The sequence below is a fragment of the Protopterus annectens genome, chromosome 3.part0, assembly GCF_019279795.1.
Source record: "Protopterus annectens isolate FY-2018-M chromosome 3.part0, PAN1.0, whole genome shotgun sequence".
Taxonomy (NCBI): Eukaryota; Metazoa; Chordata; order Ceratodontiformes; family Protopteridae; genus Protopterus; species Protopterus annectens.
In genome coordinates this window covers 1,214,969,459-1,214,991,356 of record NC_056731.1, presented here as the reverse complement: position 1 = coordinate 1,214,991,356, position 21,898 = coordinate 1,214,969,459, and the positions used below count along the sequence as shown (strand labels likewise).

At 35.0% G+C, this 21,898-nt stretch overlaps 1 protein-coding gene across 1 annotated transcript in view; it reads right to left on the bottom strand.

The window, feature by feature from the left end:
* Positions 1-21,898, bottom strand: part of LOC122797026 (collagen alpha-1(XXI) chain-like) — a 1,114,432-nt gene that overhangs the window by 1,008,141 nt on the left and 84,393 nt on the right. The window contains exon 6 of the mRNA XM_044065795.1: positions 14,736-14,813. Within this exon, the coding sequence (XP_043921730.1) occupies positions 14,736-14,813 (78 nt within the window). The remainder of the gene's footprint in view (positions 1-14,735; positions 14,814-21,898) is intronic.

Genomic DNA, 21,898 nt, shown 5'->3' with positions numbered 1-21,898 from the left:
GTGGTTGTCTTTACTATCTGCTGCAATTCTGTTTTCATAGCTAGCTTTAGAGGATTTGATGAGGGATCTCAACCTTTTGTTGAGGCTGATAAGGGAGTTTTTCCAGTCTTGGGACTTCACCTTATTCTGCATCAGTTTCCTCCTTCTGTTGTAGAGTTTGTTTATGGCAGGGGACCACCAGATTGGCTTCCTTTTTTTTGAGGAGAGCATCTTAGTTCTATTGGGTATGACGAGATCCATGCATTTGTGTACATGTTCGTACAGTGCATTGGTGTCATGCAACTATTCTCCATTTGCATGGGTGCCGTGAAGTTATTGTAAGTTTTTTATTTTTTATATTTTTTCCCCTAACAGATTTGTTTGTTTTTCAATTGAATTGTACAGGTTATAGGTCACATTAAAGGTGGGAAATGTTTTGAAATTATTTAATGTGGTCTCATTTTTTTATATCACAAAAACATGGCATTTTAACAGGGGTGTGTACACTTTTTATCTCCACCGTAAATAAACACAATCAATTAGTAAAGTAAGTATAACATAAACTTCAAGCATTCAATTGTCTTTATTACTTACCCTGTAACTCCCTTGCACCCTGCTAGAAAGAGAGAGACAGAGAGAGAGGGAAGGAAGGAATGATGAGAGAGTGTGAGGTGCGTGAGGTCATAGCCGGCCTTAGGCATAGGCCAACTAGGCGGCCGCCTAGGGCGCCACTCTTACAGGGGACCTTTTCCAGTATTTATTGGCTGTAAGTAATCCAGGATGGGGACACAAAGTGGTTTAATGGGGGGAGCCGTGTAACCCTTTTGCCTAGGGCACCAGTTGACCTAAGGCTGCTCCTGCATGAGGTATAAATCACAATAGAGAGACGGGGAGGGAGGAAGGAATGATGAGAGAGTGTGGGGTGAGTGAGCTATACAGCACAATAGAGGGTGGCACAGTAGGAAGAAATGACATGTAAATTACCACAAAAACAAGCAATAGCCTCTGTATAATTAGCTTAGGTTACCCCACCCCCTCCCCCCAAAGATCAGCAAAACAATTAGAATGCAGGAATGCATTCTGGAAATGTACTGGCTCGGTACTGAAAGTAGTTACATATGCATCTGAGGAAAAGTAGAAATAAACTTATGGAAGGGAGACAGTGGAAGGCTAAAAAAATCAATAGAGCACAGTTGAAGGAGAAAGTGCCAGTAGGACTGCTGTGGTCTAAGAAAATTGAGCTACTATATAGTGGACAAATAGGCTGCCATAATATTTAAAATTAAGATAAACATATAGCCCACATACTGGTGTTCAAACTGCAGACTTCACTGTTACTCACATCCATTTGCTTGCAGGGATACATCTTACAGAAAAATAAAAAGACAGCTGAGTGCACTGAATTGATGTTGACTGTGCACAAATACAAGCACAGAGCTGAAAGTGGATTAATAACTGTCTCGAGCATGGAGAAATAAGAAAAGGTGACTTCCTTGAAGGCATGGAGCTCCATGAAAGAAAGACAGGGGGATATAAGTAAATGGAATAGCAAGTCTAGAAGAAGTGAGGAAAATATAGCAGAAAGAAATAGTTTGAGTAAGAGCAGTATGAGTAAATGTCATTGTCTGTTAGGATGTAGAGAGTAAAATCTAACCAGCAGGATGTCAGTGGAGGAAGGTTTACAGACTATAAGGCTATTGTTTACAAACTAGGGACACTGAAGAACTTGCCTTCAGACTAGTCACTATGCAGGGTAAAATACACACAGAAGACCGGATACCCCAACACTTACTTAAAGCACAAGGGCAGAGATGGTGCACAGTTTGCCCTAAATAATTGGTGGGTAGATTGAGTAGATTCGGACTGCCTATAGAATGAGCCTGATGTGTGTGTATGCTTTTGGGATATTTCCAGTGAGCCCTGGAACTCCCTTGCACACTGCAAGAGAGACCGATACAGAGGGAGGGAAGGAAGGAATGAAATACCTAGATACTTAATACAATTTAGTGTATTTTTTACACAATTTTTCTAGAGATTTGGTCAAAAGATGACAAAAACTGCATGAGAAGAATAAACAGCCTTCAATCGCATTTCACAGTGATTTTAACAACATTTAAGAGGCAGAGGGTTACAGTCCCATTTTGAATGCTGAAGACATGGAAGCTGTGTGTTGTGCAGTGGCTATTACTTTTTTTAAACCCAAGTCAGAGTTTTCACTATGAGCAAATTGGTTCAATCTTAAAAGAACAAAATATACTTTACTGGACAGTTATCCAAAACTATAAGAATGACTCATTGGTTTAATTAGAGAGCAGTGAAAATGGAACATGCACCTTTGTTGGAAACACACTGCTGCAGTAGAATGTAAATATGGGTGAACTCAGCTATTAAACAAATGTGTACTGTTCTTTTGAGATAATGAAGAACTTAGGTTGTTGGAAATCCAGCTGAAACACTTCAACTGGTCTCTGTTTATACCCAGATGAGATCTAATGATTTTTAAAATGGGTTACAAGGTTCATTAAAGTGTTTTTATCAGTTTATCAGCTGAAATTATTATGGGGCTCATTTTATTATATGAAGCCTTTACTTACGAGTGATGCCACTATACACAGCCACAGACATTACTTTGTTCCACTCTACAGCACTAGGAAATATTAAACATCCTTTTTTATTAGTCTGATGTTATATTATGTGCAAAACTCTAAAATGTTGAATTTTTCTTAATAATCTAGTTCAAAACATATACTATTTGAGAAAACTTCATCCCTCCTTAATTTTTTTCCTGGTGCAGATGTCTCATCTGAGATACTATTAATTTTCTTTGTTTCTAACCAAATGCATCAGTTTGATTCATGATACTTAAAACTTCTAAACTAGGTCAGAAATTCATGGGACTTTCATTTAACAGTGACTCCCTGACATACAAACAAGCCCTACCCTGAAGTAGTATTGGTATGCTATAATTTCAGCTAGCCTTGTTGACCCTTGACTTTTAAAATTATCTCATTTTAACAAGCATACTAGCTGACCTCCATCTTTTAAAAGCATCTTGTTTTAACAAGCATTTTACATTCTTTATCAGTGATCTGTGAATTAGATGAAAAGATTTACAGTAAGATTTACAGCGTGCTATCATACAGGAGCTCATATGCAAAGTGCAGCTCAAATCTAGATGTGGCAGAGGAAGAGTGACAAATAAGTCAGGATTTACTATAGCTGACAGTGGTTTAATTAGATAGGTATACACTAACGTGACAAAGTCAGGATTTACTATAGCTGACAGTGGTTTAATTAGATAGGTATACACTAATGTGACAAATAAGTCAGGATTTACTATAGCTGACAGTGGTTTAATTAGATAGGTATACACTAACGTGACAAATAAGTCAGGATTTACTATACCTGACAGTGGTTTAATTAGATAGATATACACTAATGTGACAAATAAGTCAGGATTTACTATAGTTGACAGTGGTTTAATTAGATAGGTATACACTAATTTGACAAATAAGTCAGGATTTACTATAGCTGACAGTGGTTTAATTAGATAGGTATACACTAACATGACAAATAAGTCAGGATATACTATAGCTGACAGTGGTTTAATTAGATAGGTATACACTAACGTGACAAATAAGTCAGGATTTACCATAGCTGACAGTGGTTTAATTAGATAGGTATACACTAACGTGACAAAGTCAGGATTTACTACTGCTGACTGTAGTTTAATTAGATAGGTATACACTAACGTGACAAATAAAGTCAGGATTTACCATAGCTGACAGTGGTTTAATTAGATAGGTATACACTAACGTGACAAATAAGTCAGGATTTGCTATAGCTGACAGTGGTTTAATTAGATAGGTATACACTAACGTGACAAATAAGTCAGGATTTACTACAGCTGACAGTGGTTTAATTAGATAGGTATACACTAACGTGACAAATAAGTCAGGATTTACTATAGCTGACAGTGGTTTAATTAGATAGATATACACTAATGTGACAAATAAGTCAGGATTTACTATAGCTGACAGTGGTTTAATTAGATAGATATACACTAATGTGACAAATAAGTCAAGATTTACTATAGCTGACAGTGGTTTAATTAGATAGAGATACACTAATGTGACAAATAAGTCAGGATTTACTATAGCTGACAGTGGTTTAATTAGATAGATATACACTGATGTGACAAATAAGTCAGGATTTACTACAGCTGACAGTGGTTTAATTAGATAGGTATACACTAACGTGACAAATAAGTCAGGATTTACTATAGCTGACAGTGGTTTAATTAGATAGGTATACACTAACGTGACAAATAAATCAGGATTTACTATAGCTGACAGTGGTTTAATTAGATAGATATACACTAATGTGACAAATAAGTCAGGATTTACTACAGCTGACAGTGGTTTAATTAGATAGGTATACACTAACGAGACAAATAAGTCAGGATTTACTATAGCTGACAGTGGTTTAATTAGATAGGTATACACTAACGTGACAAATAAGTCAGGATTTATTATAGCTGACAGTGGTTTAATTAGATAGGTATACACTAACGTGACAAATAAGTCAGAATTTACTATAGCTGACAGTGGTTTAATTAGATAGGTATACACTAGCATGACAAATAATTCAGGATTTAGTATAGCTCACAGTGGTTTAATTAGATAAGTATGCACTAACCTGACAAATAATTCAGGATTTACTATAGCTGACAGTGGTTTAATTAGATACATATACACTAATGTGACAAATAAGTCAGGATTTACTATAGCTGACAGTGGTTTAATTAAATAGGTATACACTAACGCGACAAATAAGTCAGGATTTACTATAGCTGACAGTGGTTTAATTAGATAGATATACACTAATGTGACAAACAAGTCAAGATTTACTATAGCTGACAGTGGTTTAATTAGATAGATATACACTAATGTGACAAATAAGTCAGGATTTACTATAGCTGACAGTGGTTTAATTAGATAGATATACACTGATGTGACAAATAAGTCAGGATTTACTACAGCTGACAGTGGTTTAATTAGATAGGTATACACTAACGTGACAAATAAGTCAGGATTTACTATAGCTGACAGTGGTTTAATTAGATAGATATACACTAACGTGACAAATAAGTCAGAATTTACTATAGCTGACAGTGGTTTAATTAGATAGATATACACTAATGTGACAAATAAGTCAGGATTTACTACAGCTGACAGTGGTTTAATTAGATAGGTATACACTAACGTGACAAATAAGTCAGGATTTACTATAGCTGACAGTGGTTTAATTAGATAGGTATACACTAACGTGACAAATAAGTCAGGATTTACTATAGCTGACAGTGGTTTAATTAGATAGGTATACACTAGCATGACAAATAAGTCAGGATTTACTATAGCTCACAGTGGTTTAATTAGATAAATATGCACTAACGTGACAAATAATTCAGGATTTACTATAGATGACAGTGGTTTAATTAGATACATATACACTAATGTGACAAATAAGTCAGGATTTACTATAGCTGACAGTGGTTTAATTAAATAGGTATACACTAACGTGACAAATAAGTCAGGATTTACTATAGCTAACAGTGGTTTAATTAGATAGGTATACACTAATGTGACAAATAAGTCAGGATTTATTATAGCTGACAGTGGTTTAATTAGATAGGTATACACTAATGTGACAAATAAGTCAGGATTTACTATAGCTGACAGTGGTTTAATTAGATAGATATACACTAATGTGACAAATAAGTCAGGATTTACTATAGCTGACAGTAGTTTAATTAGATAGGTATACACTAACGTGACAAATAAAGTCAGGATTTACTATAGCTGACAGTGGTTTAATTAGATAGGTATACACTAACATGACAAATAAAGTCAGGATTTACTATAGCTGACAGTGGTTTAATTAGATAGGTATGCACTAACATCATACATGCAAATTTTTCCTAACAGTGTATACTAGTTAAGTGGTATAAAACATTAGTTTAGCAAGCACTTGATGTAGACATTTTTATTGATCAGAGTATTACGTATGCCATCAAGCAGTTGTCACCATCCTATGCATTTCACTGACCATGCAAACAGTGTAGCCAATCACAGCAACTCTGTCCCATTCACACTTCTAGAAAAAAAGCAAATGAAACTTGGAGTCTACTACAAGTGACTGAGTTTCAGGTGCTGGATGACCACCGTTGCAAAGCTAAGGACTCAGGTATCTCATAGCTCACATGGACTGCTGCTTGCACTTGAACTTGACCTTGTGTTTAAGTGAGGAGAGGCAGTCATCTGAACAGTGTGGCATTACAACACCTCACACAAAGATAGTAGCTGTGTTTGAGTAAGTTAAGTGTGGCAGCAGCAGGGAGTGGGAGGATATGGGAGAGAAAGTTAGGGTTTCAGGCAGTGATCTAGAGGAGGGTTAGGTTTAAGGAGCAGGGGGGAGGTTTAGTTATAGAGTGAAAGTGGGGTTTAGGGTTATAGAATGATCAGGGAGTTTAAGTTTAGGGAGTGGAAGGGCAGTTTTAAGTTTAGGGAGCAGGAGTTTATGGTTTCAGAGCTGGAGTGGAGTTTTGGGTTTGGTAGCAATAAAAGACTTTAGATTTAGGGAGGAAGAGGTGGGATTTTAAGTTTAGGGTGCGATCAGGCACTTTAAGGTTAGGAAGTGGGAGGACTAGTGCTACAGTTGGGCTTAGGGATCATGTGTGAGTTTTAGGCTTGAGGTTTGGGCTCTGATAGGGCTCTGTAGTTCAGTAAGGCCAGGTGGTAGGTATAGTAGGTAATTAAGTAGGATTGGGCTAGTCAGATTTAGGGTATTTGCCATTTAAAGCAAATGGCTGTAAGCAAATATGTCATGAGTTACTAACACATAAGCACTTAAAGTGTACCTTGACATTTCACACAGTGAACCCACAAAAATATGTACTCACACCTAACTAAAACAACTTGTCCTACCTAAATCATAGCCCTAGAAAAGAAATGTTAAAAATAAAAAATTAAAACAATAAAAAATAAAATTATAGCAATAACCAGCCATTTGGTAAAGAACATTATAGAGAAAATAAACTAGATTGTAGCTATCAAAAACAAGTTAATTGAACTAACTCAAAAATGAACTTTAAAACAAGCATATCTTATCCCAACTCTTACTATGCATCTAAAATAATTCCCCCAAAATTCCCAACACTATTAACAAAAATTACTTTAGTACCGTATGAGAAAACCTCCCACAAGACAGCCTATCTATGTAATTTATATAAATCCATATTAAACAAACAACTTACAACACTAATGAAATTATTGTAAGCTACTGAAATTAATATGAAACTGCAATTCAAAAGAAATGAACAAAGGGAAGTGGAATATGCAGGCAGGAGTCTGGCTTGTATGATACATGAATGATCTTGTACTTTAGGACTAGTGACTTTTTGTGATTTCATTTATCATCCATGTCAGGCTCCCCTTACTGCATATTCCATTATGTTTTGGTAGTTTATTTATAACACAGCTAGAAAGATTACATTTAAATTACAACTACAATATGTATAGCCTTGTAAACACAAATATTGATGGTGCAACAGAGCAGAATCTGGTTGCATGCTGGATGTGTTTAAAAGATGGCCCTGTACCGATAGGCTGAGACTGAATTAAAAGACAAGACATAAAAGTTAGTGAAAACAATTTCAAATAATGATAAATCAGCAAATAATACAAAATTTATTGTGGTGGAAAGCAAAATAAAACTTTGAGTAAACAATAGCAGAAAAACATATTCAAAGCATAGTCCACTAACAGCAAAGATGACCATACGGTATCAGTGTGACTGTTACGGGAAGAAAACAGTAAAAACATTAGTAAAACTATAAGGAACCAAAATGTATAGCACTAATATTAGATAACATAAACATAACAGTAGGAGAACAAAGTGGCTGTGACACACATTAATACTAGTAAAAGGGCATTCTATAGTTAAAGAAGTATATATGTCCTTCTGAAGGATACACAGTGATACATAAAATTACCACTGTCAGGAACAGGACATTTTATTAATGAAAACAAGCCTTAAAGTCTAACCATGAATTAAGATCATTGTTTTGGACTTTGGATGCAATGATTTGAAAACAAGGTCAGTGTATGTAGTTTTCAAACAAGTTAAATCCTTATTAACCAACTCTATTTGTTTACTGTATGACTCTGAAAAAGTCACTTAACCAGAGAGCCTTCTTGGTCTGAATGTGGAAAAGGTCCATATGGGCCAATACTCTCTGCTGGTCAATAAATACAAAGCGCTCCAGTGACTTAAGGAGATAAGGCCCTGATGATTACCTAGATGGCTCAGATTTTCACAGTGACTGAAGGACATGCTGAAGCTGGTGCAGTGAAAGGGAGAAATGATGAGGATTAACCTGATCATCTCTCTTCATGTGAGGCATGTTTGGGGACAGAGTACGAAGACTGGAGAAATGTACCTTGGTGTTTTGCCTGATAATGAGATGATGACACTCTGAAGGCTTATATCAATTAAAGAAGTGAAAACCAATCATTAAATTCCACTACATGTCCTCGGCCCAGCTACATAGTATGAACTGTATTCATGTATACCAGGAGAAATACAAAAACAAAACAAACAAAAAAAGCAAGCACAAAACTTGCTGAATTATTAATATTGAAGAAACATAATTTCAGTGTATATGGTAAAAGATGTTGATTTTCTGTGAGTATATTATGCCTCAAATTGCTATATTTGAATATAAGAAGTTTTGGGAATAAAACAGAAAACCCAAAAGATTACTTAAAGGTGAAAAATGTGCAAACTACAGTATTTGTAGAAATCTTGTTTGTTTACTGATGATGAATGAAGAAAGAGCATAAAAGGGTGCAAGCCTAAATCCATTTAGAGAAATGCTGATGTAGGTAGTAGGTTTGTAAATTGCAATGGATTGAAGGTAAACTTGTCATGTGGAATATTTGGATTATTGTGAAGCTAAACTGATGGAATCCATGTTGACATCAAATCTATGGTGAAAGTGTATGAAAATATTAAAATATACAGACATCAGAGGTCACCAGTAACAGGTGGGTATTTGACTAATTAGAATAATTATCAGCAATTTCATGCACAGTTCTGACTTGTCAAATATTCATTAGATTGCCTTGGAGGACATTACAGATTCACATAAAAACGGCTACAGTTTACTAAGGAAATAATATGACAAAGTTTGTCAAATCCTGCAAAAGAAGGAAAATATACTGTGAAATCCCCTAATAGGTACAAAATATTTTAGAAATTTCCCTGTCAAAGGGCATTATAACTCAGTCTCACATTCTACTTGACCTTTGGAAGCAGCAAGCATTACCATGCATATAGGCTGACCGAAACAATTATACAGGTCTAAGTGATGGTAAACAATGCTTTAATGACTAGGAAGGGATGGTGTAGGGAAGATCAGTGGAAAAATTAGGAAAACAATAAAAAATCAACAGTTTTAAAGTAACAAAGAATGGTAATGGAAGGAAATAAAGAGTGGAGGATAATTAGTGTGAAGCTAAAATCTTCAGTCAAGAGGAAAATAAAATCTTTAAGAACTCAGTAGTAAGGGAAAAGACCAACTTCATCAAAGTATATAAAATTAAGAACAGAAAGCAAAAAATTAGCAAATGACAGAGATAATGGTAGGAACAGGTAATCTGTCATCATGGTGGCCAACAAAAGTGAATTGTGTTAAATAATATAAAAAAAAAGAAAACAAGAAGAATGTAAAAAGTTAGCAAATGGCAGAGATTAATGTGAATAAATTGTTAATCACCAGTATGAAGAAGGTACAAGGGGATGGGGTGTAATGGTTAAAATGTTTACCTCCCAGACATAAGTACAGGGTTTCATTCTCGCCTTTGGAAAGGAATCTGGCTAGGCTTAAAATGACCCACAAGAACAGCTTGCCTGGTACTCAGATATAAATCTAAAAGGTATTCTGCAGTTACATAAAGAAAGCAGGAAGCCAAAATAATAACAATGCAGAAGGCATATAATTCTAAAGTGTCTACAAACAAAGACTGGAGCAATAATTAAGAACTTCACAGAGCAGTACTTAGAAATATTCTCAGAAAAGCTCTTACAGTACAATGCAGGGAAAATGTAGCAACTCTGATAATCTATGTAAGCAGTGACCAAGATGAGGTAATTTTTTTCAGTAATATTTATTTATTTATTTATTTGCTTATTTATTTTCTTATTTATTTATTTATTTTATAATATCTGCTTCACATACTTAAAACAGCTCAGTCTTTCTTCTGACTATTATTTGGTTTATTTTATCATTCTTTATTGAATGCATTGATCCCAAATGACTGCAAAAATGCCTTAGTGGCCCTAGTTGAGGAAGATCGAAGACAAAAACTGATAATGGTAGAATGCAGAGACTGCAGACCTATAAACTTGCTAAACATAGCAGGGAAAGAAATGGAAACTGTATTTTAGAAGAATATTCAATGAGGTACACAGACTCACTGATACATCTAAACATTAGTACAAAACGTACAGTTCAGCCTTAAAGTACCATTTCTAAAAAATCACCATTACTGATGCCGTATAAGCAGACTTGCTGGTGATTGCCTTTTCTCTGGAGTAGGGAATATTATTTGGTTTCACAGATCATACCATTTTAGTGAGTATACATTAACAGCTCATTGGTAAAATTGTTAAGTTGCTTAAGCTGTAAACTTAAAATGGAAAACTTTGTGACTTAATTCCATCCACACTGAAAAAAATAAAGGGTGATACCTTTGTTTTCTGCTTTAGGATCCTTTTTATTTTCTGATTATAATCAAGGTTTAGTGGGTGCTGGATCTGTGCTCCATGCCAGATCTACTGAGTACACTAAATTAAATTATTTACTTATGGAGATTATTCCATACGTTTACCCGTATTAGATAAAACCACTGCATGATTAAACAGTAAAAGATATAAAGTAACAAGAAAAAAAACAAGGTTCGGTTGCAATAAAGGCTGTCTTCCAAAATTGAAAAGTTTGTTTCAGCAATAATCACATCCAAATATTCCAAAATCTGGACTCTTTATTGACTAACAGTGAACAAGTGCAAAAAAGAACTAGATTTAGCGCTTTCGTCTCCCACCGGAGACCTCATCAGAATAAATTAACAGCACTTTTACCATTCCTTTTATACTAAAATCAATGGAAACAATTGGAAACAATTAAAACAATTAAGTGTCAATTAAACAATAACAAACTCATTGGCTGGCCATACTGCTTAAGATTCTTTTGAAAACATTAAAGATATATACTTCCTGTATAAATACTAAAAAGAAAGGAAGGAATTTGAGATTGTAAAAATGTGTAAATATATAAATAAATATTGGACATTTCAGTACATAAAAGCATGCTTGAGTATGCAACATCAAATTAAAGGATAAGTTGTATAGGTGTGACATAAATGCTTTCTTCCATATTATGGTAAGTGCTTTTTTACACATACCTCCTTGTATTTATGTGCCAATATGCTTGAAACATTAAATATTCCCTTAATATATAAAAAAATTACTTCTTCCAAGTATATGTAGTATATAATGTATAATAATGTCATTCTATTGATAATATTTTGTACAAGGTGGCTTACAGATACAAGTAAACAGCGTCAAAAAAGCAACATCGAAAAAGCAGCATCAGGAAAGCAGCATCAAAAGAGCAACATCTGAAAAAACACCAACTAACACTGTCAATTTAACCTACTAAAATGTGAAAATGCTTTGGAACAACGGGGTTGTCCAATATCAAATATATATTATTTTAAAAGATATAAAAGATATAAAAAATATATAAATTGTAAGAAGTAGATTAAATATATGAATAAATATAAGTATAAATATAAATATAAATGTATATATAAAAATAAATATAAATATGAATTGTACAGGAGCCTTACGTATTGGTGTATAAATGTATATGCTTAAATACCAATAATTATTAATGTATTAATAAGTTTAAAATATATTTGGTTTACAAAAATCTTAGTCTACTAGAAAAAATTTGATATATATATATATATATATATATATATATATATATATATATGTGTGTGTGTGTGTGCGTGTGTGTGTGCACACTTATTTTTAAAATCGTTACAAAATTAAGAAATTAAAAAATGAAAAATTGAACGTTCATAAAATATAAGCAACCTTAGATCTTATTCTTTTCTAGTACACTAAGATTTTCGTAAACCAAATATATTTTAAACTTATTAATACATTAACAATTATTGGTATTTAAGGATATACATTTATACACCAATATGTAAGGCTCCTGTACAATTCATATTTATATTTATTTTTATATATACATTTATATTTATATTTATATTTATACTTATATTTATTCATATATTTAGTCTACTTCTTACAATTTATATATTTTTTTATATCTTTTATATCTTTTAAAATAATATATATTTGATATTGGACAACCCCGTTGTTCCGAAGCATTTTCACATTTTAGTAGGTTAAATTGACAGTGTTAGTTGGTGTTTTTTCAGATGTTGCTCTTTTGATGCTGCTTTCCTGATGCTGCTTTTTCGATGTTGCTTTTTTGACGCTGTTTACTTGTATCTGTAAGCCACCTTGTACAAAATATTATCAATAGATTGGCATTATTATACATTATATACTACATATACTTGGAAGAAGTAATTTTTTTATATATTAAGGGACTATTTAATGTTTCAAGCATATTGGCACATGAATACAAGGAGGTATGTGTAAAAAAGCACTTACCACAATATGGAAGAAAGCATTTATGTCACACCTATACAACTATCCTTTAATTTGATGTTGCATACTCAAGCACATTTTTATGTACTGAAATGTCCAATATTTACTTATATATTTATACATTTTTACAATCTCGAATTCCTTCCTTTCTTTTTAGTATTTATACAGGAAGTATATATCTTTAATGTTTTCAAAAGAATCTTAAGCAATATGGCCAGCCAATGAGTTTGTTATTGTTTAATTGACACAATTGTTTTAATTGTTTCCATTGATTTTAGTGTAAAAGGAATGGTAAAAGTGCTGTTAATTGATTCTGATGAGGTCTCCGGTGGGAGACGAAAACACTAAATCTAGTTCTTTTTTGCACTTGTTCACTGTTAGTCAATAAAGAGTCCAGATTTTGGAATATTTGGATGTGATTATTGCTGAAACTAACTTTTCGATTTTGGAAGACAGCCTTTATTGCAACTGAACCGCCTATTTTGGTGTTAGTGTGTTCTCTACTTTGTGAGTGAAAAAAAAACAAGATGTTGCATTGACCCTAGCCCTATTAGTAATGATCTGTCCACTGGTTTCCCCATATTAAAAAAAAAACTTGCAGTGTTCAAAGACCTGAGTGTCTGAGCAAATAAAATCCATGCCATTATCCATACACACTGACACAATTTGCAAGGAATTGCTAATACCGCAGGGTACATACTTTGATTCATTACATATAAAAATATGTTGTGATTCCTCTACACAAATCATACGTGAGTATAGAATGGATTTGTAACAACCATTTGCAAAAGACAATTATTAAACAAAACAGGTGACTAGAAAGAATCCAAATAAATTTTTCAAAAATGATTGATAATAGCAAAACTGTTTATATTTATACAGACTGATGGCTGTAAAGCTATGCAAAATGATTCACAGATGACTGAGAGATTTAATCACTGTCTTCAGAATACGTGAAGGTATATTTTGATTCAGTTATCAAGAACTAAGCAAACAATGAAGGAAATTGCGTATTATGAAAAAACATATATGTAACTTGGTCCACTGAAGTATATTGCAGAACCATCAAATCAATTGCCTGAAGAGATTAAATCAGCTCAGAATATATTCAAAGCCAAGGACCTGCAGGACGAGCCTATGGCAGTCAGAAAGTATAAGGCATGTAAAAAAGTTCAAGAGAAAAAATGTATTTCTCTGATTATCAAAATGTATGTCTAAGTGGAAATGTGTAAAGGTTATCCATGGGTATGACCATGGCCAATACTATTTGATTCTGACAGATTTGAGGTCTTCAGATATCTAGGAAAATACTAGGGTTAAATTCTATTACTGACACTGTAGCTCATCTCTAATTGAACATAAAAATCTCTTGCAATAAGGTGGAAATGGGGGACCCATCTCCATGTTATTGCAGAAGTTAAGTTTGATGTTAAAGATCATTTGATGTTTACTGAAAAGATTATAGAGTCATTATCTATGATGGGTCATTTTTCCCAAATATGTATGAAATACTGTCATTGACATCTCCCGTTACTAGGATCTTAGTGATGCAGCAGTTTTATTTGCTTAATAAATTTACAGAACTAAGTCAGTGTTTAAGATTTATCCAAAGTAGACGTATAGGTAATATTCCTGTTACAAACTAGGTCTCAGAATACCACCATGCCAAATCCATGTTTCCCGTTATTTTGTCATACTGTGACAAAGTTGCTAGCTTGCACAGAGATTATGTTTATAGGAAGTAACACACCTGGAATTCATATTGACATATCAATAAGCATTATATGAGTACTTTCAATACAGTCTTCTCTGTTAGTGTAAACATGTGAGTAAGACAATGCAATGACAAAGAACTGATGTATAAGATGTTTCTATGCCCACTCCAGATACCAGATACCTTTCATGGATGTTTTTTGGAAAAGGTTCTGACATAATAAACGTACCACTGAGAAAATCTCACAGGCAGTTTCACGTTCACTCTGTTGGGGATCACAGTATAGCCTTAATTTTTGCAGTTCAATCTAAATGCAATAAGAAAAAGAGGCAATTAATAATCATAATTTTAACTACAGTGATTTACATAAAATAAGAAAAATGTTTTACCTGCCTATGTAAAACCAAAAATGTTGTTAGACAGCCAAATAATATTTAACTCTTGCAAATTAGGACCAAGTCTATATATGCAATGAACAAATCTATCTGCAACAATATTAAAATAGCCCTAGCTAAAAAGGTTCTGCTCCCATTATGTGATATATTGCAAATCTGAATCAAATTAGATGCACTGAGATAAGACTTCATTATGGGCTTAGTCGCATATCTCCGAATTGCATTACCACCCACAAAATGCAGATCAGCACTTCTCACTGTAAGAAACATGCTAGCAACCACATCATGGAAGCACAGGAACTCTCCCTCAGTCTCTCTGACTCACACAAGCACACAGTATAACACATATATGCACACACACTCTCCACTGTTGTCATACCATCTGTGATGTTTCCTTTTCCCCTGCCCTAGCAATTCACAGATGATTACAGCTCAGTCATTAGCGCTAGACATTTGTCTTTTACCCTTCATATCCTTCAGTAAATGCAAGGTAGGAGATATGCTAATGAGATTAGGAGATATGTCTGCTGGATCTCCTCCCCCTTCCTCATACATGACATTCTGTTGCAGGCATTGCATAATTCCTGAGGTCCTCAGTATGTTTATAAACAATACCTGCTGCATTAAATTATGGGTTAGTATATCAGGCTACAGCATGGGGTCCCTTGTAATAGGGTACATAGATCAAGTCCCTTTTCCCACTCTTCATTGGTTTTATTTTTATTAACGCTTCCTACACCTTTTATTTAGTGTTCCTTTATGGCATTCCATACAGACTATACCCTGGTATCGAACGCTCACCCATGACCAAATCTCTGTACAGGTTTAAGTGTTGTTACAGCACAAGTCTTATGAAGTAATCCCTGGTGGCTAGTGATCCTTCTATTCCCTGTTGTACATTTCCCCCACCCCTGATACCGGTAATGGTTTAAGTGCTATTACTGTACAAGTCTTATGAAGCAATCCCTTGTGGCTAATGGGCTTCCCATTTCTCATAGTACAGCCACCCTAGTGACTATTTTTCCCCCTATTCAGTGTTGTAGACTAGAGGTGTGTGGTGGTATGACACATACCTCTCAACCCTACCTTACCACAAAAATCCCTAGACATATCTCTTCCATAATGGCTGAACATGGCCTTTTTTTGCCATGTTCACTACTATAATGTGGTAGGAGCGGCCATGTAATCAAGATGCCTTCTTGAAGGCAGTTCTGAGGGAGAAAGTTCATGGGTAATTAATATATGCAGTTCCCCTGGACTGCCTTATTTGTATGTAACATGGCCTCAGAGACAATCTGTATGCTAGCTCACCATATTAAGGTTGTCTCTGAATTCTAAAAGTTTGCCACAAGGTGTTTATAAGGTATACACCTCAGGGTAACATTTATGAATTCCCCCCTCGTATAAAAAAAATCTACAGTGCAGTATTGTTAAGCAGATAGCCTGTAGATTTAGGAAACCCCTTAGTCATTCAACGTTTTTTTTTGTTTGTTTATCTGTGAATGGTTCATCTATGTTTGGGGGGAGCAATACACCAGCAGATGTAAAAGAAACAAATATTTTATGCAGCCATTTTCAGGGTATTATGAGTACTTTAGTATGAAGTTCTGTATATTAATGCAGCTGTTCATGTGTCATCTTGAGCATTTAACATCTGCAAGGCTACATGTTCTTGGACCTCACAGTTTTAATCTAACAAATCCTAATAGGCTTGTTGTCTAATTAATAACAGCAATGAATAATGTCACAGTAACATATTCAGGAGTAGCTTAATAAAATATGGTTTTGTGTTAAATACTTTCTCACACAGTGCTCACTTAGTTCCATACATTCCTCTGAATGCTATACCTGTATTTATTTTATTTATAGCCATGATTTTAGAATGCCGGCTATAAAAAAGAAAAAAGGTTTGATGAGTCTTTTAAGCAACATATTTCTTTGGGAGCCTGAGTCAATCAGTAGGTCCAATGCATAAAACAAGCTGTGTTATGCAGAATAAGGTAAAGGATGCCTTGCTGAAGAGCTCACATTATTAAGAAAGATTAAAATGCAGCCTCCCCTGTCACTATTTTATTAGTAAATGTAACAATCTAAAAGATCATTATAAAACAAAGGTAGGACCTTTTCCTGGCAGTATGCCTAGCAGGTTAGCAACAAATCAAACATATATAACGTTGTACTACCAGAATATACTTAGAAATCAGTTAACTTATTTTTGTTCACATTGGCAAGAAAAATATAAAAGCTTACTGTATCACACAGTGAGAAAATATACTTCCTGAATGTAGCTGAACTAAAAATCTAAAATCTAATATTCTACCTTACTGTGTGATTTGTAGAAATACCTATAGGGGGCAAATGCAAACTATCAGCAAGGGCAAAGTGATTTGACAAAAAAAATCTGAAACATCCAGAATGTTTTTGATTGACAGAGACATGTCCAAACTGTCCATGCACCTTTAAAAACAGCTGAAATATTATTATCTTTCATAGTTACATAACAGTATTATAAACAAATTTGGTTTCATGTAGCTCATTTTTAATACATGAATAAAAGTGAGCAGTAGAAGAACATTCACAAGACTTGAAGAATTTTGTTAAGGAAACTTTTACTACAATATGCTAGTTTTAATTCATCTGTTTCAGCCATATACTGCTGTTCATAAGTGCACAGTATATATTGTCATACTTAAAAAGATTGTACAGCTTTTATCAAGTTCCATAACATTTAAATGATCTCAGTGACAGAGTAGTAATACCGACATTAACTAAAGTGTATTTCTCATGTGAGGTAGGAAGCAAACTGACTTACTTATTTTATAGAATTGCAAGTGTGTGGCTGTTGTTTTGGGTCCAGGATGTTGTTTTACTAAAAAAAAAATGAATTAAAAAACACCTTTGCAACTTTTTCCAACAATGTTAGACTAAATGTTCTCAGGTGAATGACGCTTCTGAGTGTAACTCCAGTCTCTTATATGCTGCCACAGAAAGGGTGAGCCTTTTCGGCCTAATGATCACCTGTTTGCCTACATATCATGTTATTTTCCACCTATCCAAACCACTGTCAAAATTTACTGTCACCCTTGACCCCACCTCTGTTCAGTGTAATACTCTGTCTCCTCCCCCTTACTCCATTTTTCCTAAACATCTCTCCTTTCAGTAAATATTTTGCAGTCTGTAAGCAATTAAATTACAGACACAATCTTGATGCTTGTCCAGAATGTGTATAATTGAAATCTTTTTGACTTGTAAGAGTAATAGTATTTGATATGCCTGTGCTTCTTAATCAAATGTTATTCTTCATACTAATCCAATGTTTCTTTTCTTTGCACAATATTATTATTAATAACTGTGTATAGCTTTAACCACCTTTAAAACTTTTTGTAATAACACTGTATTTTTTAGAGCTTTTCTTTGTGGGTCTCTAAAAAATTGGGCTGCGCTCAGTTGGACTATCCTGGATAAAAATGTAAATAAATAAACAAACAAACAAACAAATAATTGTTGAAAGGTTCGAAGGTGTGTACTAAGCTAATGACTGCTATGGCTTTTTTTTAAGCCTAGCCATGCATCCCAAATCTCTAACATGTTCTGCTACCCTTGAGAGGTGTAAGCAGGGGTGTGTTGATAAACCATTTACAGGCTGTTTACGTCCATTAGAGACAGGTGCCAAACTAGGGATGACTTTCCTGTTCCTCATCCAGTTGTCCAAGTTACACTTGAATTGGGATAGGGAAGAACTCTGACTCACATGGACGGGAATCTTGTTCCAGAGAAGCTGTAGTCTCTTGAGATACATATCTGTCTCTCCAGCAGGTCCTATTTATATCACAGGCAAGGTTTAAGTCTTTAGAATGGGTCATTTTTGTGCTGTTTGTTTTGTGGATATGCAGGAGGTCCATCAGGGTGGGGTCTGACAATGCCTTGCATGCCAGGCATCGATCTCTGCTCAATAGCCTGTAGGAATCAAAGCACAGGGCTAAGGCTTTGAGGTGGTCTTCATATGACATGTTACTTATTCTTTTAGTAAGGAAACAAAATGGATGTTACAACTGTAGATATGCCTGGTTAGGTACATACCAAAGGGAGTATTGCACTCAATGACAGGTTTGATGAATGCTGAATAGAGAGGAACGATGGCCTCCCTGGACCTAGATGCCATACCTTTGTTTATAAGTTGCACAACATTGAATGTTTTTCTCATTACTCTAGAGATGTGATAGTCAAAGGCTAAGTTGCTATCTATGTGTGTCCCCAAGTCCCTGACTATTGAGTCAACTCTTAAGGCTGTGTTGTCAATAAGATAGTTATCAGAGGTAGATGACTTCCCAAAAGATACTATTATGCATTTTTTGGCATTTAGTTCTGGTCCATGGCTCTGACAAAAGTTGTCTGTGTGTGTCAGCTCTTCCTGGAAAACATTGGTGTTGGTGGCAAATTCTATAAATGCTACTAATTTGCATTCATCTGCAAATTTGGTCAGCCAGAGGCCCTTGATATTGGCTTCAACTTCAGAGAAGTAAATGCCAAAAAGGAGGATCCTCAGGACCAATCCCTAAAGGACTCTGTTTGTGACTGGCCTTTTTGTAGAGATAGACTCTACAATTTTAATTTCCTGGGCCCTCCTGTCTGTGAGCTAGCTGACTATCCACTAGGTTACATAAGGGTTTATACATAATCTCCTGAGTTTATCAACAATGCCTAAGTGGGGTTTTGTGTGAAATGCCAAGATCAGGTCAAGGTAGGCAGTGTGAACCTTTTTGCCTCACCCATTGGTTTGGTGACCTTCTCAAAGAAGTTCACCAGGTTGAGTAGGTATGATTTGTCCTTAATGAAACAAAATTAAGTTGGATCCAGTATTTGCAGGTTTCTTATGTCATTATTGATCATTTCAATGGAAAAATGATTTCCATGGCTTTGCATATGAGGCTAGTGAGACTTATGGGTCGGTAGTTTCCAGGGTCTGTAGACAGACAACCTTTGTGCAGAGGGATGACTGTTGCTGTTCTCCATTTGTGAGGCATGAAGCCTGTTGGCTTGTTCCCTAGATTTTCTTAGCATCTCAGCCACATCAGTTTCCTGCCCTGGCTGCATATTTATAAATCATTCTGTTAAAGAAAGGCATTAAACTTCCATCTAGAACCAGGGACTTATTGTGGCACTCCATGAAGGCAGTCTTTCAGTCACTCTGCTCATACATCGGACTGTTGTTCTGCTGTTCCCTTCTAAAATCATATAGCAGTATATGCACAACCAACCTCTGCAGCATCCCATAATTTCATGTATCATTTTTGATTCCAACATGGCGTCAGACCCAGACATGATACTGGTACTACTTTCTAGGATGTGACAGATTTCATTCATATCCAATGAGAGATAACACTGTTCATTTTATATATTTAAGCCTTCTGTAGTTCTTTCATAATGCCTCTCCAGACACTTGGATATCCTGGCTAGTCTTCGTTTTAGCATCCAGTGTCACCAAATGGTTCTTTTACAACAAAAGTAATAGGAGGCAAGTGGGGAGATAATGTCAAATCACCTTTCATGACAGTATATGCTGGAATTCCTCAAATGTTTGTGTTGGCATATTACTGTTTACAATTTTTGTAAACAAAATTGTTAGTTAAGCTAATGAATCTAATATTGTTCCAGCAGATAATTCTAATGATTCTGTAAGCAATGCAAACATCAGATCTTAAGACTGCATCACTGTGACAGCAAAACAAAAATCTAAACTATTCACAAGGAACTATCTCTAAAACTGTGTGGCATTTCTTGGCCTAGCTTGCAATTCTTTTACCACACCTTAAAAAAATATGTTTCAATATGACATCACTTGTATTTTCAGCAGTTGAAGTAAGTTCTTCAAATTTTCTTGGTTGTATATTTGTCACCCAGCTAAAATTTGACAAACAGGTAAATGTTGTTTTTAGGACAACCCAGAAACTTGACAAAGTGTATAAGGTCCAGACATTCCTTGTAGATAGAAACTGACTTTCTACTGCAACTTCACATCCTGACCACTTACTGTGTCACTACATTAATTTCATTTTAAACTTCAAGCATATAATGGAACTGTCAGATTCATTACAGGACACCATGGCAAAGCTCATCACTCTGAATGCTCATGTAACCTACACTGACTTGAGTATGATCTCCAAATGTCTCCAAAACAGCTATGATTTGCCTCTAAGCTTATTTATACTCCAAACTGTCCTTCCTTGTCATTGTGTCAAACTGAGACAAATGTCACAGAAGCTGCAGTTGTCTGAAGGGAGACTGGTCTCTACATTGAAATATATGTATTAATAAATACAGTCCCGGGTATTGACTAGAGTATCTATGTTATTACACTGGGATGAAACAGCTAGGCTTGAAATGACCTCCAGGTCAATAGCCTAGTAACCTCCTATGATCCTATGATACTATATGAATAATTCAAAATAATTCTCTCACCATGTGAAAATGCTGTAATGAGCTTAGGAGTAGGTAGTTTGTCTTAAAGAATTTTTTAAAGGTACCTTGGGTGGAAAGGATCTCAAGTTTCATTTTTATTTCAAAGGAGACTGCTTTATGGTCAGACCTAACAAATGATGAAGATGATGAAGATACACAAGGGATGGTGAAAGAAGCTCCCATATCAGTGAGGACAAGATCCTAGATGATATTCCCCCTAGTGGGTGCTATGACTAATTGTTCCATGGCATTTGTGTTGACACAGTCCAGGAATCTCTGTGGTTGTACATTAGTGGTGGTGTAGGTCTCCCAGTCTGTAGCTGGATAATGTAGATGACCTAGGAAAACAAAATTGGGTTTAATACTGCGTGATTCTAGTTCCTGCAGATAGGCACTGTGGCTTTCTTTTGTCATAGAGGGAGTTCTACAACAGCTAATGTATGGTATGGTATGGGAGCTTACTAATGGTTATTTGGACATGAGGAAGCTCTAATGCATCATGCTGCTTTGCCAGCCAAGTTGTGAGTCTCTTCTGAAT